The sequence below is a fragment of the Mustela lutreola genome, chromosome 11 (genome assembly GCF_030435805.1).
Source record: "Mustela lutreola isolate mMusLut2 chromosome 11, mMusLut2.pri, whole genome shotgun sequence".
Taxonomy (NCBI): domain Eukaryota; kingdom Metazoa; phylum Chordata; class Mammalia; order Carnivora; family Mustelidae; genus Mustela; species Mustela lutreola.
This window is the reverse complement of record NC_081300.1, coordinates 58,239,855-58,261,656: the sequence shown is the minus strand read 5'-3', so window position 1 is coordinate 58,261,656 and position 21,802 is coordinate 58,239,855. Positions and strand designations below refer to the sequence as shown.

The 21,802-nt window shown below is 38.9% G+C and overlaps 1 protein-coding gene across 3 annotated transcripts in view; it reads right to left on the bottom strand.

Moving 5' to 3' along the window:
* The window catches only part of RALBP1 (ralA binding protein 1), a 58,847-nt gene that overhangs the window by 12,532 nt on the left and 24,513 nt on the right, over positions 1-21,802 (bottom strand). For 2 of the 3 annotated variants that reach the window (XM_059140120.1, XM_059140119.1), the window contains exons 2-6: positions 13,997-14,295; positions 11,462-11,920; positions 7,245-7,594; positions 5,622-5,783; positions 4,284-4,415 (exon numbers count right to left, since the gene is read on the bottom strand). In XM_059140120.1, coding sequence (XP_058996103.1) covers positions 4,284-4,415; positions 5,622-5,783; positions 7,245-7,594; positions 11,462-11,920; positions 13,997-14,240 — 1,347 coding nt within the window. In that variant the 5' untranslated portion in view covers positions 14,241-14,295. Of the gene's footprint in view, positions 1-4,283; positions 4,416-5,621; positions 5,784-7,244; positions 7,595-11,461; positions 11,921-13,996; positions 14,296-16,801; positions 16,968-21,802 lie in introns of those variants that run through there. The other variant, XM_059140121.1, reaches the window with a different exon arrangement.

Here is a 21,802-nt window from a genome sequence, read left to right as displayed (position 1 = left end):
GAGCCTGATGCAGGGAGCTCATGACCTGAGCCAAAGGCAGACACTTAATGACTGAGCCACCAAGGTGCTCCTCCCCACAGAACTTTTATCCTCTTTGCTGAAAATTAATTGTCCATATGAGTGTGGTCTATTTCTGGACTTCCTATTCTACGTCTACTTTTATCAAATATCCACTGTCTTGGTTACTATAGCTTAATAGTAAATCTTAAAATCAGGTAATGTGAATCCTCCAACATTGTTCTTTTTCCACAGTCATTTAGAACATTTGTATTTCCATATAAATTTTAGAAAAGCCTGTTAATTTCCACAAAAAAAAAAAAACCCTGTTGAGATTTTGACTGGGACTGACTCCACAGATCAATTTGAGAATATCTAACATCTTAAAAATATCGAGATGCATCACTCTATTTATTTTAGGTCTTTATTTTTCTTTTTAGGTCCAATATCCAACTGCTCATTTGCTAATCTCAAGAAATATAACAGAGTACTGTGCATCTAATCTTGTAACCCAGAACCCTGCTAAATTCACTTATTAGGTTTTTTATAGATTCCTTAGGATTTTTTATGTAAACAGTCATGTAGTCTACATATAAAGACTCTCTTTCAATCTGTATACCTTTTTCTCTTTATTGTACTAGCTAGAATGAACCTCCAGTAAAACGCTGAACAGAATGGTGAAAGCAGAAATCCTTGCCTTATATACCCCAATCTTAGGAGAAAGCATTCAGACTTTCACTACTGTGTACAAAATTAACCACAGATTTTTTTCAGGCTATATCAGGCTGAGAATGACATTTGCTGAAAGCTTTTATCATGAATAAGTGCTGAATTCTGCTAAATGCTTTTCTGCATTTACTGATATGATCTTGTAGTTTTTCTTACTTCTTACCATAATGAATTAAATTACTTCTATCTTTAAATTTATTTTTTGAAAAATAATTTTTAAAAATAAGTTTATTATTTTAAAAATAAATTTATTTTATCTTTAGAAGTAATTTATTCCTGGATGGGCATGGGGAGGGAATAAAAAAATAGAAATAATTTATCCCTCAAAGTTGAAATCAACTTGACAGAATCTCATGAAAATTTATGAATGAATTAGCACGTATAAAAAGACAGCATGAAGAAAACTGACAAAGGTAATCTATCCTTTTCTATGCGCTGTTACAACTCCTTTTTTCAGGAGAGAAGGAGAAGTAAGAGTAATGAAAATCAAACACACATTATCCCTGTCACAGGTCTGAGACCCTTCATTTGGAGTCTGGTGGGCAAAGGGACATGGTTCATAATTACAACCATGAGGTCAGTCAGTCAGTCATTGATTCCAGGCTGAAGCATGAAGGGGACAATAATGACAACAGGCACAGGAAACAAAAGATAGATAATCTGGTAAGCAGGAGAAAATAAGGAAGAAAAATACACAAAGGCTTTTGCTAGTCTGCCAGTCCTGGAGTACATATGTAAAAAACCCCATGAATGCTTCCTTTCTGATGACGCTAACTCCACATAAATGTACACTTGCCCAGTCTGATGAATGCTAATGTTCCCTAGAAGTAACACTGGGGCCTGTCACTGAATTTGCACATGGACTGTAAGACGGTTTAGAGATCTGAGATCTGAGCCTCAGTGTGGCTGAGCAACTTCCAGGCTCAGAGCCAAGCACCACACACTGAGCCCGAGGAGATCAAAAGTCTGACTCGTGCACCCCAACCTTATCAGGAGTCACATGCTAGTCTTCCTATTATTAGGTGAATAAAACTCCTCCTGATCTTCAGTACCTCTTTGTGTTTCCAAAGAGCTGACTCAAAGGCCTCCAATTCCCCAGCAGTCTCTGAAATGTCTCACTATCCAACTGCTCTGTTTACAAGTACAACCAAGCAGGAAATGACAAAACACCTTTCAGTAAAATCATCTATTTAATTAAAAAAAGAAAACAACGGGACGCCTGGGTGGCTCAGTTGGTTGGGCAGCTGCCTTCAGCTCAGGTCATGATCCCGGCGTCCTGGGATCGAGTCCCACATCGGGCTCCTTGCTCTGCAGGGAGCCTGCTTCTCCCTCTGACTCTTCCTTCCACTCTGTCTACCCGTGCTCGCTCTCACTCACTCTCTCTCTGACAAATAAATAAATAAAATCTTTAAAAAAAAAAAAAAAAAAAAAAAAAAAAGAAAACAAAACAAAAAAAAAAACTTTCTGGAGAGATTCCCTATTAGGATGAAATTTACCAGCTATATGAAACTACTTTCAATTACTAGCCCCCCAAAACTACCTTTGCCTATAGCAAAATGTAGGTATTTATACATACATTTTCTTTGATGCTATTAAAGATTTATTTATTTTAGACAGAGTGGGAAGGAGGGTTAAAGAAGAGAGAGAATTTAAGCAGACTGTGGCTGAGCTTGGAGCCTGATGCGTGGCTAGATCTCACAACCCTGAAATTAGGATCTGAGGCAAAACCAAGAGTCCGATGCTTAACCGACTGCACCACCCAGGCGCCCCTTCTTTGATGCCACTAACGATGTTACTACAGGGGCACCTGGCTGGCTCTCCATCCAGACTGTGCATTTAAACCCCACACTAGGAGTAAAGCTTTAAGACAGTTATACAGATTGTTTTAGCTTTATTCTTAAGAAAATGTTTGTCCCTCTTCATTAATAAAACCATGACTTGCACATTTATCTACTGAATATCATGGGTCAAACATTAACAAGGCCAACACTGGGTCATCTCAGTGAACTGAGTCAGTGCCTGTAGAAATGGCCTACATTGTCGGCTAGTCAGTCCACAAGGTGCTTTTTATATTTTGTTACTTTGGTAACATCCAAGGGGTACCTGGCCAGCTTGGTTGGTAGAGCATGCCACTCTGGAATTTAATGTCGTGAGTTCAAGCCTCATGCTGGGCACAGAGTTTACTTAAATTACAAGAATAGAAAAGTGATTCCCTATTACACTTCACAGATTCAAAAGTTGTTGATGCTTTGCCCCATTATTGTTTGTACATCTTCTCTTTAAGCATGCACTTGAACATTTTTGGGTTTTTTGTTTTTTTGTGTTTTTAACAAAGAACAGGGGTGCGCAGAGAGAGGGGGAGGGAAGGAGAGAGAGAATCTTAAGCAGGCTCCATGTCCAGTGCAGAGCCTGACAGGGAACTTGATCTTACAACCCTGAGATGGTAAACTGAGCCAGAATCAAGAGTCAGACACAACCAACTGAGCCACTCAGGGGCACATGCACCTAAATATTTCAGTGTAGATTTTTTAAACAACAAACACACTCATATTAATATGGTATAATTATCAAAATCAGAACATTTTAAGATTGACCCAATTTACTAATACAGCCTGTTTCAGCAGTTATCCCAAGTGTCTTTCATAACACTTCATCAAACTGCCCAGGATCCAACACAAGGTCCACTTATTGTACTTTGTTGTGTCTGTGTGGTCTGTGGAATAGTTCCTCACCCTTCGTCTTTCACGACTTTCATATTGTGTGTGTGTGTGTGTGTGTGTGTATGTGTGTTTTATTCTCCAGCTGTGTTCACTGAGCGCCTGAAACCCGTGCTATGACAGTAGCCGTCAACACACCTGAGCATCCAGATCTTGATTTCTAAATACTGAAAGGAACCATGGCTCCTTGGACAAAGAGCCAACTGCAGGGCTGGGCTAGAGAAAATACAAGATAAACCTCGAACATTCTGTTGTGCCAGAAAGAAAGGAAACCTCAAAAACTGATGAGTGCATGTCAGAACACTGGAGCCACTCAAGCGGTTCTTACTGGCCAAATATGTATCAATTAGATTATAAAAGTATTGATTACAATATCACACGAAGTATCAATAAATAAATTAAAAAGGTAAAAAAAAAAAGCAACTTTCTAAATTAAACATTTTCCTGGTATCAAACTGTATGTAATCATTAACTGGAACATTTAAGCAAATAAATTTCCCATCAGGAACTTCACTTCAGGAAACATGTATATATTGTGTTTTTAAAAGAAACTAACTGGGGCGCCTGGGTGGCTCAGCTGTTAAGTGTCTGCCTTTGGCTCAAGTCATGATCTGGGAATCTTGGGATCAAGCCCCAAATCTGGATCCCTGTTCAGTGGGAAGCCTGCTTCTCCCTCTCTCACTCCCTCTGCTTGTGTTCCCTCTCTTGCTGTGTCTGTCTCTGTCAAATAAATAAATCTTTAAAAGGAACTAACTTAAAATAATATATAAAGAAAATTCCAGCACATTCAGTTTATATTCCATTATAAACATGATATACCAAAATGACAAATTTACTCACCTGTCTTTTAGCTTCTCTCAGTTTCCTTTTGAGGGCTGTCAAAATTCTTTGTACTTCCCATAATCTTTCTTCTTTAGATAAATCCTTTACCCCAGCCTGCAGATCTCGATGTAAACAATTCAAAAGAAACTCCTAGAAGACAACATGCCACACAATGAGTAGTGTCCCATATCTTATCATCTTAAAACCACATCCACATGCAATTTCTCAAGATGTATAACCAACTATCTTTCATTTATCACTAAGGGAACGAAATAATGGCATAAATTATTTTTTCAAGCATATGACTGCAAAATCCTTTTTTGCCTGGACATTGGGTTCTCATCATTAATTTACACCGGTTGACTAACAGTTCATTCCTAACCCTTCCTATCAACAACTAATAATGGGAGCTCAAAGTAGATAAAGGAAAGAAAATCAAATAGGAATTTGATAATGTGTATGCAAATAAAAGACATAATAATCATCAAATATAAGTAGATTTCTCAGTCTTGAATTTCTTAATCAGTTTTGCTACACACACACACAATCAGATGAACGATGTCTTCTACCAAAGTAGCACAGTGGAAAAGCACAGGATTTGGGTCAAATCCCAGTTCTATAGTTCAGTAACTACGTGGCACAGGGTCAGATATTTCGTTTCCCCAAATTTCTTTGTATCTGTAAAATATGGCTGGTCACAGCAACCTTGTCCAGATAAGCTAACATTTTTGGACTCCTTACAACATACCTGGCAGCATTATCTCATTTATGGTAATAAGCTTCACATCAAAACACAAAATGACCCATTTTATTTTTTTTTTTTTTTTTAAAGATTTTATTTATTTATTTGACAGAAATTACAAGTAAGCAGAGAGGCAGGCAGAGAGAGGAGGAAGCAGGCTCCCTGCTGAGCAGAGAGCCCGATGCGGGACTCGATCCCAGGACCCTGAGATCATGACCTGAGCCAAAGGCAGCGGCTTAACCCACTGAGCCACCCAGGCGCCCCAAAATGACCCATTTTAAAATGGGATCACCATGGCTTACAGAGTTTGACCAATCTGCCTAAAAATCAGTCCGCTAAGAAAACCTAGGGAGAACTTAAGGCCAGGTCTTTTGATTTCAAAACTGTGTTCTTTCTACAATATTCTCACTTCACTGGCATGAAAGTGCCAGACAGAAATTTCTGCCTTCCATGTGCCATGAACAATGTGTCTAACATAGTTCCAGGCACACATAAATGCTCAGTGAACAAGAACTGCTCCTACTAATCATTACTACCAATCATCGTCACCATCCAAAACGGTCAGAGCAAAGGTAGGCTCTTTGGGGCTGAAGCGTGGGGCTGAGCACACACACCTGTCTTCTGATCTCCTCCTTGATGTTCTCCTGGGTCTCTGGCAGTGTGGGCATAGTGGCCATGTTAGACCATCGAAGAGGTTTTGTCACTTGCTTTAGTATCACATTTCCAAAGAGCTCTTGCACATGTGTGAAAAACACATATAGGACACGATTGCTAATCTAAGAAAAAATAAATAAAAAGATTTGCAAAAAAAAAAAAAAAAACCTATTCAAATTATCATTTTATTTCATTTAATTTGCGTCTGTTGCATAGTACATCCTTTAATCCTAGACATGGGGATGACAATTTTCCTCAGTAGTGACCAGATATGCTTTGCTAATCAATGGCCAACTGAAAGAAAAGAACGGAAAGGCAGCAAGAGTTCAGTGAGTATTCCAGCACCGTAAGGAACTGGGGGGAAGAAAAGGACAGGAGAAAGGATGCAGAAGTCACTGGCCATCAATTTGCTCTTTTTTAGCAATATAATATTAACTGATTTTAAAAATCTTATGTTCATTATTCTCAAGTTATTCTGAGACCTTTTAACTCACACAAGTAGATCCATTGAGGAACACGAAGGAAGTAAGAGCACTTGCAGGTGTCAAGCTGGGCTGAGTGCAAGAACCCTGACTCCAGAAACGATGCCTTGTGGGCAGATATGCACAGCTAGCATTTAAATATGATGCTCATATGCAGGGAGATCAGGACATTAATTATTTTCTACCTAACACTTACAATACACTCGAACCTTCTATGAAATAATTGTCCCCAATATAGTAATATCAAGTAACAATGTAATATTTACCAAATTCTGAAAGCCTGACTAGTCTGAATGATCAAACTGAAATCTGAGAAACATTTTACCTCCTAAACACAATCAATGAACAAAGAAAGTGTAAGAAAATACCCTCTTACAACTGTGCATTATAACAGTGGCTGATAATAACCTAGTATACTGGCCAAAGAGCGAGCTTAAAATAAAAATACAACCATCACTCCATTTTTTTGTCTTTTGTGTCTGGCTTCAATAAAATATCAATAATTCTAATTAAAGGAAAATATATGCTCTGCGCCAGGACCAAGTGAGGAGCAATAAACAAATGCCAAATATTTATGTTGTAAAGAGACACCAATTAACATACTACCCAGTTCCCTGAAATGCCCTCTCAGATTAAATTTCTGTAACATTCTTCCCTAGGATCTATCTTTATGAATGAAATCACCAGGTTAAGTCCCTGACCAAACAAATGACATTAGGCCCCCTTGTGCCTGAGTCTGATATGTGGACATGATATAATGAGGCAACAGTGCTATTTGAAAAAATAAATCTTTGAAATTCTACAGATGAACTCCATAATTGTGGGTACCATGGGCTTCCCCTCTACTCATGACGGATCACTGTCATCAGAAATGGGTTTAGAAACCCACACCAAAGACTGTACAATACTCAAATTACAAAGCTACACGCTGGTCATATGATGACACTGTCCATATCCTGAAAGAAAAAGACCGATATTCAGGCTAATCTACCGTCTACATTTGCTGGTTAACTGTTTCTGTATGCGACCCAGCAACAGAAAATGTCTCTGACACTCCCCAGGGTCAGCGTCAGAGGGCTCGTGCGCAGAAAGGCCATTTACCTGAACCGTTGGGCTGAGCACTATAGAAATGTTCTGTATATTCATTTTTGTTTCCAGTTCCTTTGCGATAACATGGTCCATGTGCACGATCAGCCAAGAAATCAGAAGATAGTTACATTCTGGCAGTTCTTTGAGCAAGCGCTGGAATTCCTGCACCTTCTCGCTCTCTGTGCTCCTCCCACATGCCTCCTCAAAGCGAGGCATCAGCTCTTTGGTAAGCAGATTCTCCGGAAGGTCTCGCAAATACTGCTTCAACAAACTGGCTACAGTGTTAGGTTCATACTCTTCCAAATTGGGAGACTCCTCTCTGTCATAGGCCGCTTTCAGCTCATCTACCTTTGATTTAATTCCTAAAAACATTCAAATTCCAAAGAAAAAGAGTATCAAGCAAATATAAATAATCAAACAGCTTTTTTTTTTTAGCACAGCACCCACTCCTTGGGGGAGATCTGGGGAGAGCCAATCTGACAATAACAAACCTCTAGTTAGGAAGTATTTATCTGCTCAAGGTGTGCACAATTCCTCTATGAAGAAAGTAATATGAAAAACCACACTGTGTGGGTGAATTCAACCAAAAGCTAAATAATGGAAACTCAATACTTAGAAAAAAAACATCAGAGCAATCACAGAATATCTTAAGTTTCAAAACATGCCAAGTGACTTGGGGGACAATTTTTTTTTTTTTTTTTTTAAGTTTAAATCTAGGTAGGTAAAAATTCAGGCAGACATTCAACTACAATCCAAGCATAAATCTTGCTCCACATGAGTGGCCAACTGCCTTTTCTAACAAGTCACAAGACTGACAACATAAAACACAACTCAGCATTTATAAATGTGTCCAAAAAGTTGTGAATAATTACTTTTCTATAACATATGATAAATGCAAAAGGTGGGTTTGCTGTCAAAACACACTCTTTGAAAAATTTTATCCATTAAATAAACCCCATCTGATTTCTATTTTTAAGTTTCAATTGTTATTTTCTTAATCTGAAACGCAGCTGGAACCAAAAAGAGTGAAACTTGGGTTTCTAAAATCAAATTGTTTTGCTTTTCTTACAGGACAGAAAGAAATGCTGACACACAAAATGACTGTTTTTCAAACATTTTGTAAGTTTTTAAGTCCTTAGGCCGATCTGCAGTTAAGTGATATGGATTCATAAAAGTACAAGGTAGCTTTCTGTTGTGTTTATTACTCAAAACTTTAGGCCAATTATTTGAAACAAGCCACAGATTAAGGCCAAGAGACTAATGGTTGATGCAAATACTCCAGCGTCATCTAATCTGAACAGCATTTTATAATCAATAGTGCTTACATCCAGAATTTGGCCTTCCTTATGTGAAAACCTTCCATTACAATAAGTCTGTAATTTATCCAGCACTGACAAAATTGATAACTCAATTTTATCCATTGAAAATATGAGTATAAGAAATTTTATCAATTGAAAGTATTAAAGTAAGAAGACAAAGCTTATTTTTATATAATGGTCATTTTGATAAAGAAAATAATTCTCATTTTTTAAAAAAAAGATCTTATTTATTTATTTATTTGAGGAGGGGAGGAGCAGAGGGAGAGGGATAAGCAGACTTGGTGACGAGTGTGGAGCCTGACGTGGGGGTCAATCCCATAACCCTGAGATCACAACCTGAACCGAAATCGAGAGGTGGATGCTTAACTGCCTAAGCCACCTCTGTGCCTCAATAAATCCCTTTTTCTTGAGTGACAACTTCAAGTAAAATTCTTAGCAAAGACCTACTCTCTCTATTTATATGTATCTTAATTTTTCTCCCCCATCTGCCTATCCAGAAAACTGCTCAAGTAAATAATTAAAATATGTGTCTGGTTTGCTGTTACTCTGAAATTATCAAAATGTTTTCTTTTTAAGAATTGGACACTTCAGGGGCGCCTGGGTGGCTCGGTGGATTGGGCCGCTGCCTTCGGCTCGGGTCATGATCTCGGGGTCCCGGGATCGAGTCCCACGTCGGGCTCTCTGCTCAGCAGGGAGCCTGCTTCCCTCTCTCTCTGCCTGACTCTCTGTCTACTGTGATCTCTCTCTGTCAAATAAATAAATAAAATCTTTAAAAAAAAAAAAAAAAGAATTGGACACTTCAAATAGAACATCCTACGTAAAGAAAGAGCATGTCCAAAATGACATATATTTGTTCTAAAACTGGAATTTACATACAAATAAGTAAGAGCCAAAAATCTCCAGCAGAAAACAGTATTGTTATGGGCATTCAAAGAAAGAAAAGTCACAGCCATAAACTCTAATCCAGAATGCAGCATACTGTCAGAGCTTAAAAAATAATAAAAAATTGATCAAAGCAGAAGCTCAGCCTCCAGGAGTCAGTGATCAGGGGAACAGCTTCATTTGAACGCTCTGACACACAAAGAGAGGAGTTCTGCAACTCTGACTCTCCAAAAGAATGCAAACATCAAAAATAGGTCAAAAACAAAAGAATCCTTTGAACAAAGCTGTAGAAACTCTTCAGAGAAACTTTCACCTCCAACAAAATTCCTTCCTGCCTATCAAACATGTGAGAGAAGCAGCTATCTCAGTCAGTACTGTTTAAATCTTTACAAATCAATTAATCATTAGTTAGGGGTTTTTTCATCTTACTTAGCTTTAAAAGTCAAATCCTGGGGGGTTCCTGGGGGACTCAGCCCATTAAGCAGCTGCCTTCAGTTCAGGTCATGATCCCAAAGTCCTGAGATCGAGCACCACATCAGGCTCCCTGCTCAGTGGAGAACCTGCTTCTCCCTCTCCCTCTGCTTACTGCTCTGCCTACCTGTGCGCTCTCTCTCTCTCTGTCAAATAAATAAATAAAATCCTTAAAAAAACAAAAAATAAAAGCCAAATTTTCAAATTCATTTAAATGTGTTTATCTCCGTGTTACTAGAGAGTTATAAATTCAAATTCAATGCCTAACTTGTGGATTTTATTTTCTAGAAAATGGTTAACATGTTAGCTAGAATACTCTTAAACAATGACATGCTATCTAGCGGACTAGGTAAAGGGTTCCCCAAATACCAAAGGTGCCTGTCCCTTCCCAAAAAAAGAAAAAAAACAAACCTGCCCTCTAAAAATGTTTATGAGCCAAATAAATGGAAAAACTCAAGGAGTCTCTCTATATATTCTAAATTTGTATGATTTGATTCATAATGAAAACGTGTGACCAACAAGTTTTTATAAAACAGATCTCCAGTATTAAGAAACTGAATCACAGGAAGGCAATGATCTGGAGCACAGATGTTGCCACAGGCAGGACAGACTTCCACCCTATATAGTTCAAAAGTCCTACTACTTTGTAAGAAACAATCTTTTTCCTTTAAATAGTACAATAGTATACATTATGCTTGATTTTAGACACCTGAATGTATTCTATTCTTGCCAAACATGAAATTTTAATTTTCACAGATAGGGAACATACATAGATGGATTTTCCATCCAGAGATGGAAAATCAATTTTACTCATCTATGGAACAGCTGCACACAGCTGACAAAAGCATTCACATTTGGGCCTAAACATTTAGCAAGTAACATTTGTATGTCCCTTAGCCGAACTCAGGGAAGAGGATTATGTCAATAAGTGTCTCGTGGGGGGCGCCTGGGTGGCTCAGTGGGTTAAAGCCTCTGCCTTCAGCTCAGGTCATGATCTCAGGGTTCTGGGATAGAGCCCCGCATCGGGCTCTCTGCTCAGCAGGGAACCTGCTTCCCTTCCTCTCTCTGCCTACTGCTCTGCCTACTTGTGATCTCTATTTGTCAAATAAATAAATAAATAAAATCTTTAAAAAAAAAAGTGTCTCGCGGCCAAGACGCATTGTTCACCCAGATACCCTTCCTTGTCCTGCTCATCTCCCTCACAACACTGAGCCCTGCTCAGAGAGAAAGGAGGCGGGAAGAATAAAGCACAGTCTGAGCGCACCAGAGGGAAGGGATGCTACTCAGCTACTTCACTTACACTCAGGGGGCTGCTCCCCAAAGTGAAAACTAGTGTGGAAAGCCTCCTAAGGGAAGGGAAAAGCAAACTGTGGAGGGAGACACACGCGCGTGTGCGCGCACGCTGGGTGGGGATTTCTGCTCAACTAGAAGGATGGAGGAAATGGACAAGACTTAGGACCCATGCAACAATTTTCCTCACAAGCCAATCATTTTCCTTCCTGTGAAAAACGGAAGTGAATTTTCAGACCACCCAAGAGGAGCGCGTGTCTCCAGTACCTGACACTCTGTAAATGCCTTCGCACTTCATGCCGTACTTCTCCACGTAATCCACACACTCGCGGAACACCGCCGGCAGCCGGATGCCATCGTACATCATGGTCCGCTCAGCTGCATCAGTCAGGGGAACTCCGAAAATGGGCTTGAGATTGGGGACGTCCATCTGAGGCACCTCTGGCTCCTGAATTGGCTTTTTCTTTTTCTTCTTTTCCTTCCACTGTTTAACAACATCAGCTGCTGTCAAGTCTTTCGACTTCTTCTCTTTATGTTTCTCTTCTTTGTGCTTTTCTTCTTTATGTTTTTCCTCTTTGGGTTTCTCTTTTATTTTAAAATCCTTCTCTTTCTTTTTAGAAAAGCTGGGCTTCTTAAAAACATGGATTCCCTTGGACCTTTTCATTTTGGAAGGACTTTCAGCTTCATCTCCAGAGCTATCTTCCTGAAAGGCAGCATAGCCTTCAGCTGCCAAAGAAGTACAGGAAATAGAAGTCATCTATCTGTTTAATGTCAACCCGGCCATAAACTTCCTAAAAACAGGACCCAAAAAAAAGTGCTACCGGGCACTGGCTACCTCGCTTTTCACTCCTGGTCAATGCCTCCTGGGTACTGCCAGTAATGAAACGGGTTTCTTCTCGGTTCAAAGGAGATGAGGCAGTGACATCTCCTGACCACAAGAGAGGGAAATGCAAAGGACTAGTTACCTTTACGAATGGTTTTAGGTGGAGTTTTGGCAAACCAAGTATTATGAATACACAACAAAGGGATCTACAGGGAGGGCTAATGGAAAGGGTCCTTCTATAAAAGAGCTTTTTCTCATCATCTGACAAGGTGCTCTTACTTACTTTAGATTTTTTCCACACATTTGGTCCCTGTAATTTGAAGCAGTCTGACACCATGACACAAATGGCACTGGTGTTTGGAGGCTCCCGTACTTCCCCTATCACACCCCGCCCTCCTGTCACTATCTGTGACTCCAGTTCCTTCTGGAGACTGGAGCAGGGACTGAAGACTCAGGTGGATGGAGGACAGAGCCAGGAGATTCCCTCGCCTCTGGGTGATCGCTGACACATCCACCCATTTCCCAGCGTCTCGAGCCCTGGTTTCCACACTGACACTTGCTTTGTATCATATTAGAACTATCCTAGCTTGGTTTTGTTGCCTCCAAATATAATTCTCCTATTCTTTTCTTTAGCCAGCTGCCTTAAAAGCTAAAATAACAAAGATAAAAAACTATTTCACAAATCACCCTCTATTTAAAATACTACAACCAGAAGGGCGGGAACACGGAGGGCATGATACCATGATATAAAGCCAATGCAGTTCTCAGACAATGCTGGTGTGAGTGTAAACTGGTACAACCACTTTGGAAAATTGTTTTGCAAGATCTACTACTGCTAAAATGAGCATGGCCTATAAGAGAGGAACTCCAATCGCAGGCATACACAACGGAAATGGATAAACACCTGCGACACTCACAGAATGAGTAGAAATACTCATTCATTTTATCATCTCAAGTTATATTCCATTCATCACACATTTCAATCCTCAAAGAGCTTTTGTAGAAAGCACCAGCTACCTTAAGTACTAGAAGCCCTATTCATGAGCCAAAGAAGGCAAACAACCCAAATGACCAATAACAGCAGAGTACATTCTAGTATATTAATGCAACGAAACAAAATCCGGCAATAAAAATGAACTAATTACTGTCACGTTAAACAACATGGATGAATCTAACAAATTTAACTTTGGGCGGAAGAAACTAGATGCAAAAGGAAATATGCTTAATTTTTATAAATTCAAAACTAGGCAGCTTCAAGCTATATTGAAAGAAGCTTTACCTCTGGGAAGGGTGGGGGATTCACTTTGAAGGGATAATGGAAGGGAATTTCAAGGGTGTTGATAACACTCTATTTCCAGATGCTTCTAATTACAAGGACATATATCCATTTTGCGATATCTCATTCAAGTTATACACAATGTGTCCATCCTACCTCAGTGTTAAGCTTCAAAAAGCAAATTAACTTAAAAATATCATAAAATTCAAAATAAAGCAATACTTGAAATAACTCAACTGATCTGCTTTTAACATATTAAAGAGCTATGCTTAAACAACTCACCTTTCCTACTGAATAGGAACTATAAATAGAATACATTATGGTATTTGCTTAAGACAAACAAATAACAACTTTTTCAGTTCCAATAAAGTGGAGTACCCTAAATGGCTTACACAACCTAGCCAAGAAAGTAATATTCTATATAAGTAAAATTCCAGTATCTACTTCTTATACATTATTTAAAATAACCAATATAAGAAACTTCTACCAAAAAACTTTACCATTTCTGGAACTTGGTATTTTTATTCACAAGAATAGGACCCTAAAATACAACTCTAGTATACAAAAATTGAGACCCAGAAAAGTAAAGAACAGAGAATGTCAAACAAGAGTCTTTGGACATATTCCAGAAGACAGCAGGTAAGGGAGCAGAGTAAGAGTTTATCTAAAACATATCAAAAGCATAGAGAAAAATGGCACTTACTCCTTTTTTCTTTTTTCTTAAATTTTCCTTTTTTCTTCCCATGGTCTTTCTCATCATCAGACACTATGTCAGGAGGTTCATGGAGGCTGTCATGGGGAGGCGAGGGCTCGCCGGTGCGGTACAATCCAGGGAACTTAGTAGGGCTGATCTCCTCAGAGCTGGGGGTTCGGGTAAGACCACTGCCATGCTCCACCCTGCGGTGTTCACTGGGGCTGCTGGTGGGGGGCAGGAAGCACTCAGTCATTCTGCCTCCCTGATGAGACAGTGAAGAGGGTTTCTCTGTTACCTATCCATTACACCTGCACATAAGGGAAAAAGGTCATCAACACCAACCAAAACACAAAAGCACCAAACACACACAAAACATAGTGAGTAATCTTGCATTTACAAATCAAAAACATTTCTCTTCACGACCCCTCTTTAGAAATACTCATTCATTTTATCATCTCAAGTTATATTCCATTCATCACACATTTCAATCCTCAAAGAGCTTCTGTAGAAAGCACCAGCTACCTTAAGTCCTAGAAAAATAAACCAAATGAAAATCAGAGTTCTCAAATTAGTATACAGAGTTTCTTTTACAAAGAAGTCCCCCATTGTAAGGGGTTTCATTTTGGTGGCTACATAAATCTTACTATTTTCTTTAAGGTTATGAACAAACAACTATAAATAATAAATTATAAAAACAACTTATATAGCTATGCATGAATAGTTCAGAATCATAATTAAAATTTACAATAGCTGTAGTGATATATTTGATGATTCACGCAATTATAGATGCTTAAATTCTATATTGCATGATATTAAGTCATTTGTGTTGATAATAACTATTTTATTTTGTACTGAAATTCTGTTGAAAGAAACAAGGGAGCCCTTATTTGCTCAATCCTAAAATACAAACAAAATAGATTAACTGGAACGGACACTGCAAAGGACACAGTAAGAACTCAAGATTTGTTCACTTTTTCTTCCTTAGAGGTTACAGTCCACATACAGCGTTCTAAAGTTACTTGGATTAGTTCTTATTCCTCATTAATATACTTATGATATTCATTTGGAAAACTATTAGGATCACTTGTTTCTCTTTGTGCTTACTTTTAAGGTTATTTTGCAATTTAAAAAATCCATAAGCCCTAAATGACAAGACCTTTTCTGAACATGAACACAGGTAAGACAAGCAAATATAAAAAAAAAAAAAATTTTTTTAATTGCAATTTGCAACAGCTTAAGTTCTTTAAACTGCAAAGAGTTCTTACAAATCAATAAAAATATGAACAAATCAAGATAACCACACAAAGGATATGATGTAATTCATAGAAAAATGACTAATATCCATATGAAAATAATGTTCAAGTACAATTCTAATTTTTTAAAAGATTATTTATTTATTTATTTGACAGAGAGAGAGAGAGAGAGAGAGATCACAAGTAGGTGGGGGGGGAAGCAGATTCCCTGATGAGCAGAGAGCCTGATGTGGAGCTCCATCCCAAGACTCTCAGACCACGACCTGAGCTGACACTGAGCCATCGAGGCCCCCCAGAGCTCCAAAGAAAGGGGAAGCCAGAACACAGCTGCCAGGAAGGAGCATAGCTGTAAAGTACAGAAATAAACCCGCTGATAGGCATTCCTTCCACACTGAGCCATTTTGTCCTATGCTCCCCTGGCTTTGTGCACGCTGTCTTCATCCCAGAGAAGCCAGCCCTCCTTCCCGCACTTCTGCATGGCCAATGCACACTTATCCTTCACCATGATGCCTAAAAATGGGTATGAAGAATCTTTTTGAAGTGATGGAAACAGCCTAGATTTGGATGGTGGTGACGGTTACAACAAACTGGTCGATTTACTAAAAATCACTGAATTACACACTTAAAGTGGGCAGATCTTATGATACGTAAATTATACCTAAATAAAGCTGTTCTTTAGGGGCACCTGGGTGGCTCAGTGGGTTAAGCCGCTGCCTTCGGCTTGGGTCATGATCTCAGGGTCCTAGGATCGAGCCCCGCGTCGGGCTCTCTGCTCAGCAGGGAGCCTGCTTCTTCCTCTCTCTCTGCCTGCCTCTCTGCCTGCTTGTGATCTCTCTCTGTCAAATAAATAAATAAAATCTTTAAAAAAAAAAAAAAAGGGGGCGCCTGGGTGGCTCAGTGGGTTAAGCCGCTGCCTTCGGCTCAGGTCATGATCTCAGGGTCCTGGGATCGAGTCCCACATCGGGCTCTCTGCTCAGCGGGGAGCCTGCTTCCTCCTCTCTCTCTGCCTGCCTCTCTACCTACTTGTTATCTCTCTCTGTCAAATAAATAAATAAAATCTTATTAAAAAAAAAAAAAAAAAAAAAAGCTGTTCTTTAAAAAAAAAAAAAAAAAGGAACAATTACCAGCAACATTTTATCCAGGAATCCTCCCTCATCACTCCTTTTCCATGCTCCCAAAATCTCCGAAACACACCTCCGGCACTGCAAGCCCTGTGCTGTTTTACTTGCCTGGGCACCCATCTATCCTGTCCAGCAAATTTTTAAGTTCCAGCATTTAACACAACACAGGCATTACAGGAGGTACTCAAACATTTCCTTAATGAACTAATTAGTTTTTTCCATGCTCTTAACATACTGTGTACTGCCGATGAGACAAAGACTAGAAGAAGTGAACCCTTTGCCTTACATTTTAATTAAGGAAACAAAGCAATGGAACCCAAATTTTATTTTAATTCCTGCGGCTTCAGCAACATTCACATACATTAACTAACTTTAGTACATCCTGGGAGAAAAGAAGTACTTTTCATGTTCACAAACAGGAGTGGGTCACAGTGACTTACCCTAAGTCACACAGGAAGAAGGAAAACTGGGATCTACCCTGAAAGCATCCATTCTTCCCATTACACTGCCCTTCGTGTCGACCATGCAGAGGAGAGAACATGCATGCCGGAGGAATGGCACCGTACAGACACAAGCAGGAACACAGAGCTTATTTGTAGGATGGCAGCAAGCCTGGTCTGATGGGAGCAGTTCCTGGGAAGGGCAGGAAAGGCATGGAAAGACGAGGTGGGTTCTAACTGAATGCCAACTCAGGGCCCAGCTGAAGACGTCAGCCTTGATGTAGCCAAGTCATCACTAATTCCAAAGCCAGCAAGTGACAAAACTGGCAGGAAGAGGAGTAAGGGCAGGAATATATACAACCAAATGCCACACAGATTTGGGTTGTTCTCTCCTGTCCTACAGAATTTTGTAACCTATGTCTACAAACACCACGTTCTCCCAGTTCATTTGTTATCATTACTCAGTTTCCATCCTAGACTAGTGGAGAAGACAGGTTTCCCCATAAAGCGTTCAACAGATTATCTTGCAAAAAAAACTACTTGAGACAAGTATTTGTTGACTTGCCTCCCCAAGAGTTGGGAATTAGTAGAAGGAAGGGCAGTAGCTAACAGCATACATGAAGGGTGAAGGTCTGAATGCACAATGATTTAAAAGCATTAATATGCTTCCACTGGGACACACGGGAGCACTGGAGGAGCCACTTCACCAAATAAATGGGCAGAAGCAGCTTAGAAGGTCCCTGGTAAATCTGAGTATAAGTAGCCTAATGTAAGAAAATAAAACAAATATTAGAAATTCCAACTTCTAAGGCAATAGAAGAACTGATGTAAATTTGAAAGATTTGAAAAAAAGAACACTTATCCCCACTCCTCTTGGTAAGTACAACTAAAAATACTGAATATTAGTTAAAAAAAAAAAAAAAAAGACAATAAGACTGACAGAGAAGAAGGCTGGTGGTTAGAGACCTCAGGATTTTTTTTTTCTTTTTTAAGATTCTACTTATTTATTTGACAGAGATCACAAGTAGGCAGAGAGGCAGGCAGAGAGAGAGAGGGAAGCAGGCTCCCCGCTGAGCAGAGAGCCTGATGTGGGGCTCATCCCAGGACCCCAGGATCAGGACCTGAGCCGAAGGTAAAGGCTTTAACCCACTGAGCCACCCAGGTGCCTCAGGATTCTAAGAACAGAGTTGGGAGTTTCCAGGGTTTTCTTTTTGCCTCTACATCCCAGAAAACTTTTAAGATAATAGTGGAGTTAGTAAAGAGCTCCAGGCAAACATCAGAAAAATCTGTAGCCCTACCCACAACCGCACCAGTAAGAGGGAGATGAGAGTTGCACCCTCAAGGGGTGCCCCAGGTGGGGAGCTGGGCCTTCCACACCTGCCAGCTGCTAAGAGTACTCTGCTCTTGCAAGTGTGTCAATGGAGACCATGTGAAGGATCTGGACTTCCATCCCAAACTTAAGTAACTAAGAGCCCCATTCCACTCCGGCTGGGTAGTCTCAGAAGAGGCCTAGAAAAGAATCAGAATTTTCAGCATCACCCAGTGGTAATGAGGCCACCCCACCTCAGTGTCAATGGAGACCACATGGAAGCCAGAAGCAAAAGAGGAAAAGAAAACCTCCAAAGAAAAGATTAATTACACAGAAAACAAATTGCAATATAGAACTAAAACCAGTAATTACACTATAGGCAATGAACTAAGCATTCCAATAAAAAAGGCAGAGATAATCAGACTGCACAAAAAAGCAAGATTCAGTGATACACTGTTTATAAGAGATCTACTTTAAAGACAATTATTATACAGAGAGGTTAAAAGCAAACGAATGGTAAAGATACACCATACAAACCCATAACGTCAGAAAAATGGAATGACTGTAATACCAGACAATAAACTGCAATACAAGAAACACTGCTAGAAGAAAAGGATGTCCCCACAATCATAAACGATGCAATTCTACACACGTACATGCCTCATAACAGAACTCCAAATACATGAAGCAAAACTGACAGAAGTACAAAGAGAGAAATAGACAAATCCCCATTTATCTCAGAACTCTCAGTAAATGACAAAACAAGTAAATATAGGCAAAAATATCTCAGGTGGAACACAAAAAGCACAAAGCACAAACCATAAAAGAACAAATTGATAAATGAGATTTCATCAAAAGCTAAACCATCTACACACTGAAAGAAAATTAAATTAGGAAAATTAAACAACAATCCATGTACTGGATGAAAATATTTGTAATACATAAATCTGACAACGAACTCATTTCTTTAGAAAAAAAATGAATATGTATACATATAACCTAGAAGGTACATATTATCTTACAAATCAGTAAGACAAACCAATCACAAAATAATGAGCAAAGAATAACAGCAAGCAAAAGATACAGATACTTCACCAAAGAAAATACACAATCAAAAAGCACATGAAACAATGCTCAATATCATTACATTCTTTAAGAAAATGCAAAGTAGGGGTGCCTGGTTGGCTCAGGCATTAAGCATCATGACCTATCGCAGCTCAGGTCATGCATGATCCAGAGGTCCTGGGATAGAGCCCTGCATTGGGCTCCCTGCTCAGTGGGAAGCCAGCTTCTCCCTCTCCCACTTCCCTTGCTTGTGTTCCCTCTCTGGCTGTCTCTCTCTCTATTTGTTAAATAAATAAATAAATAAATAAATCTTTTTTAAAAAGAACATTAAAACCACATTATCTCCTACAAATCTACTACACAACCACTAACATTAAAAGGACTGGCAGTACCAAGGGTTGACATGAATGTGGAGCAACTGGTATTCTCATCAGTTACTGACAGTAAGGTAAAACTGCACAGTCACTTTGGAAAAGTATTTAATAGTTTCCTATAAAATTAACATACACTTTTTTAAAAATTATTTATTTATTTGTCAGAGAGAGAGAGAGCACAAGCAGGGGGAGCAGCAGGCAGAGGGAGAAGCAGGCTCCCAACTGAGCAAGGAGCCCGATGCAGGGCTCAATCCCAGGACCCTGGGATCATGACCTGAGCTGAAGGCAGACAATGACTGAGCCACCTGGGTATCCCAATATACACTTTTATCACCTAACAATTCCACTTTCAGGTATTTATTCAAGAGAAATGAAAATGTAAGCACACACAAAGACTTGTCAATGAAAGCTCACAGTACCTTTATTTATGACAGACAAAAACTGGAGATGACCCAAATATCTATCAAACGAAAATTAACAAATCATCATACATCCTGATGAAATATTATTCAGCAATAAAAAGGAATGAATTACTGATAAACACAACATAGATGAGTATCAAAAACAATGAACCAAAGAACCAGATACAAAAGAACACACACTGCATTAGTCCATGTATAATGGAATTCTAATACAAGCAAAACTAATCTGTAGTGACGGAACCCCAATCAAAGGTGCTCCTGGGACAGACGTGGTCAGCCAGGAAAGTGAATGCAAAGAAGTACAAGAGAATTTGGGGATGATAAAGTGTTCTACATCATGATTGTGGTGATGGTTTCACAGGTATTCACAACTGCCAAACCACAAAGAACTGTACACTTCCAACTGGGTGCATCTTATAACATGTAAGTTATACATAAGTGAAAAATGTTATATATAAGGGAAAAAAAGAAAACAAAACAAAACAAAACTTTTCGAAAGAAACTGACCTGATCCTCAAATTTTTAGAAATGCACAAAACAGAACAGCCACAACCACCTTGGAAAAGTGCAGTTATTAAAGCTAAAGTAATCAAGATGGCATGGTATTGGAGTACGGAAAGACAAATAGGTTGGTGGAACCAAACAAAATTCTGAATGAGACCCACATGTATGCAGTCAATTGATTCTCAATAAAGGTTCCAAAGGTATTCATGCAGGAAAGGAAAGTCTTCAACACATAATGTTGGATAACCATATGGGGAAAAAAGAGAAACTCAAGCCACTCTGTCACATTTCATACATAAAATGTAATTCATGGTAAATCATACACATAAAATTTCAAAGTTAATAACTATAAAACTTCTAAAGAAAAACAGATTTCTGAGATGTCAGGCTAAGAATTTCCCAGTCACAACCAGAAAACATGAACTATAATATTAAAGATGGAAAAATTGGACCTTGTGAAAAGTAAAACCTTCTGTTCATTAAAAAACACTATTAGGAAAATGAAGTCAAGCCAATCTTGGAAAAGACATTTACAGAATATATACCTGACAAAAAATTTATATCCATAATATATAAAGAACTTCTTACAATTCAATAATAAAAAGGTAAACAATCCAGGGAAAACAATGGGCAAAACAGTTGAGAAGACAATTAACAAATAAAAATATATGACTGGTCAAGAAGCCCATGCAAAAAGCTCCAACTCATTAAACACCAAAGAAATGCAAATTAAAACCACAGTAAACTATCAAAAAACACGATCTAGAAAGGCTAAAATTTAAATGGAATGAGATCATTCCTAATGCTGGTGAAGATGTGAGACACCAGGAAGTTTTAATACATTGCTGGTGGGAATGTAAAATTTTACCTCTTTGGAAGTGTTTGGCAGTAACTCTTGTTAAATCCTACTATATTCCACTACTGCCTATTTACCCAAAAGAAATGGAAATATATCCACAAAGGCTTATGATCAGAGTAACTTTATTCATAAAAACTAGAAACATCTACATTTTTATCAACAAAAGACTAAATCAACTACAATATACTCAGGTTAGCATTTTTTTAAACATTAGCATTTTTTAGAAGGAACAAACTACTCATACACACAACAAAACATGAATTTCAAGTCCGCACACCTAAACACAAAGGATCACATAATGTATGATTCTGTTCATGTAAAGTTCTGAAACAAGGAAACTTACCTCTGTCAAAAGAATTTAAAACTGCGGTTGTGGGGGCACCTGGGTGGCTCAGTGGGTTAAAGCCTCTGCCTTCAGCTCGGGTCATGGTCCCAGGGTCTTGGGATTGAGCCCCACATCAGGCTCTC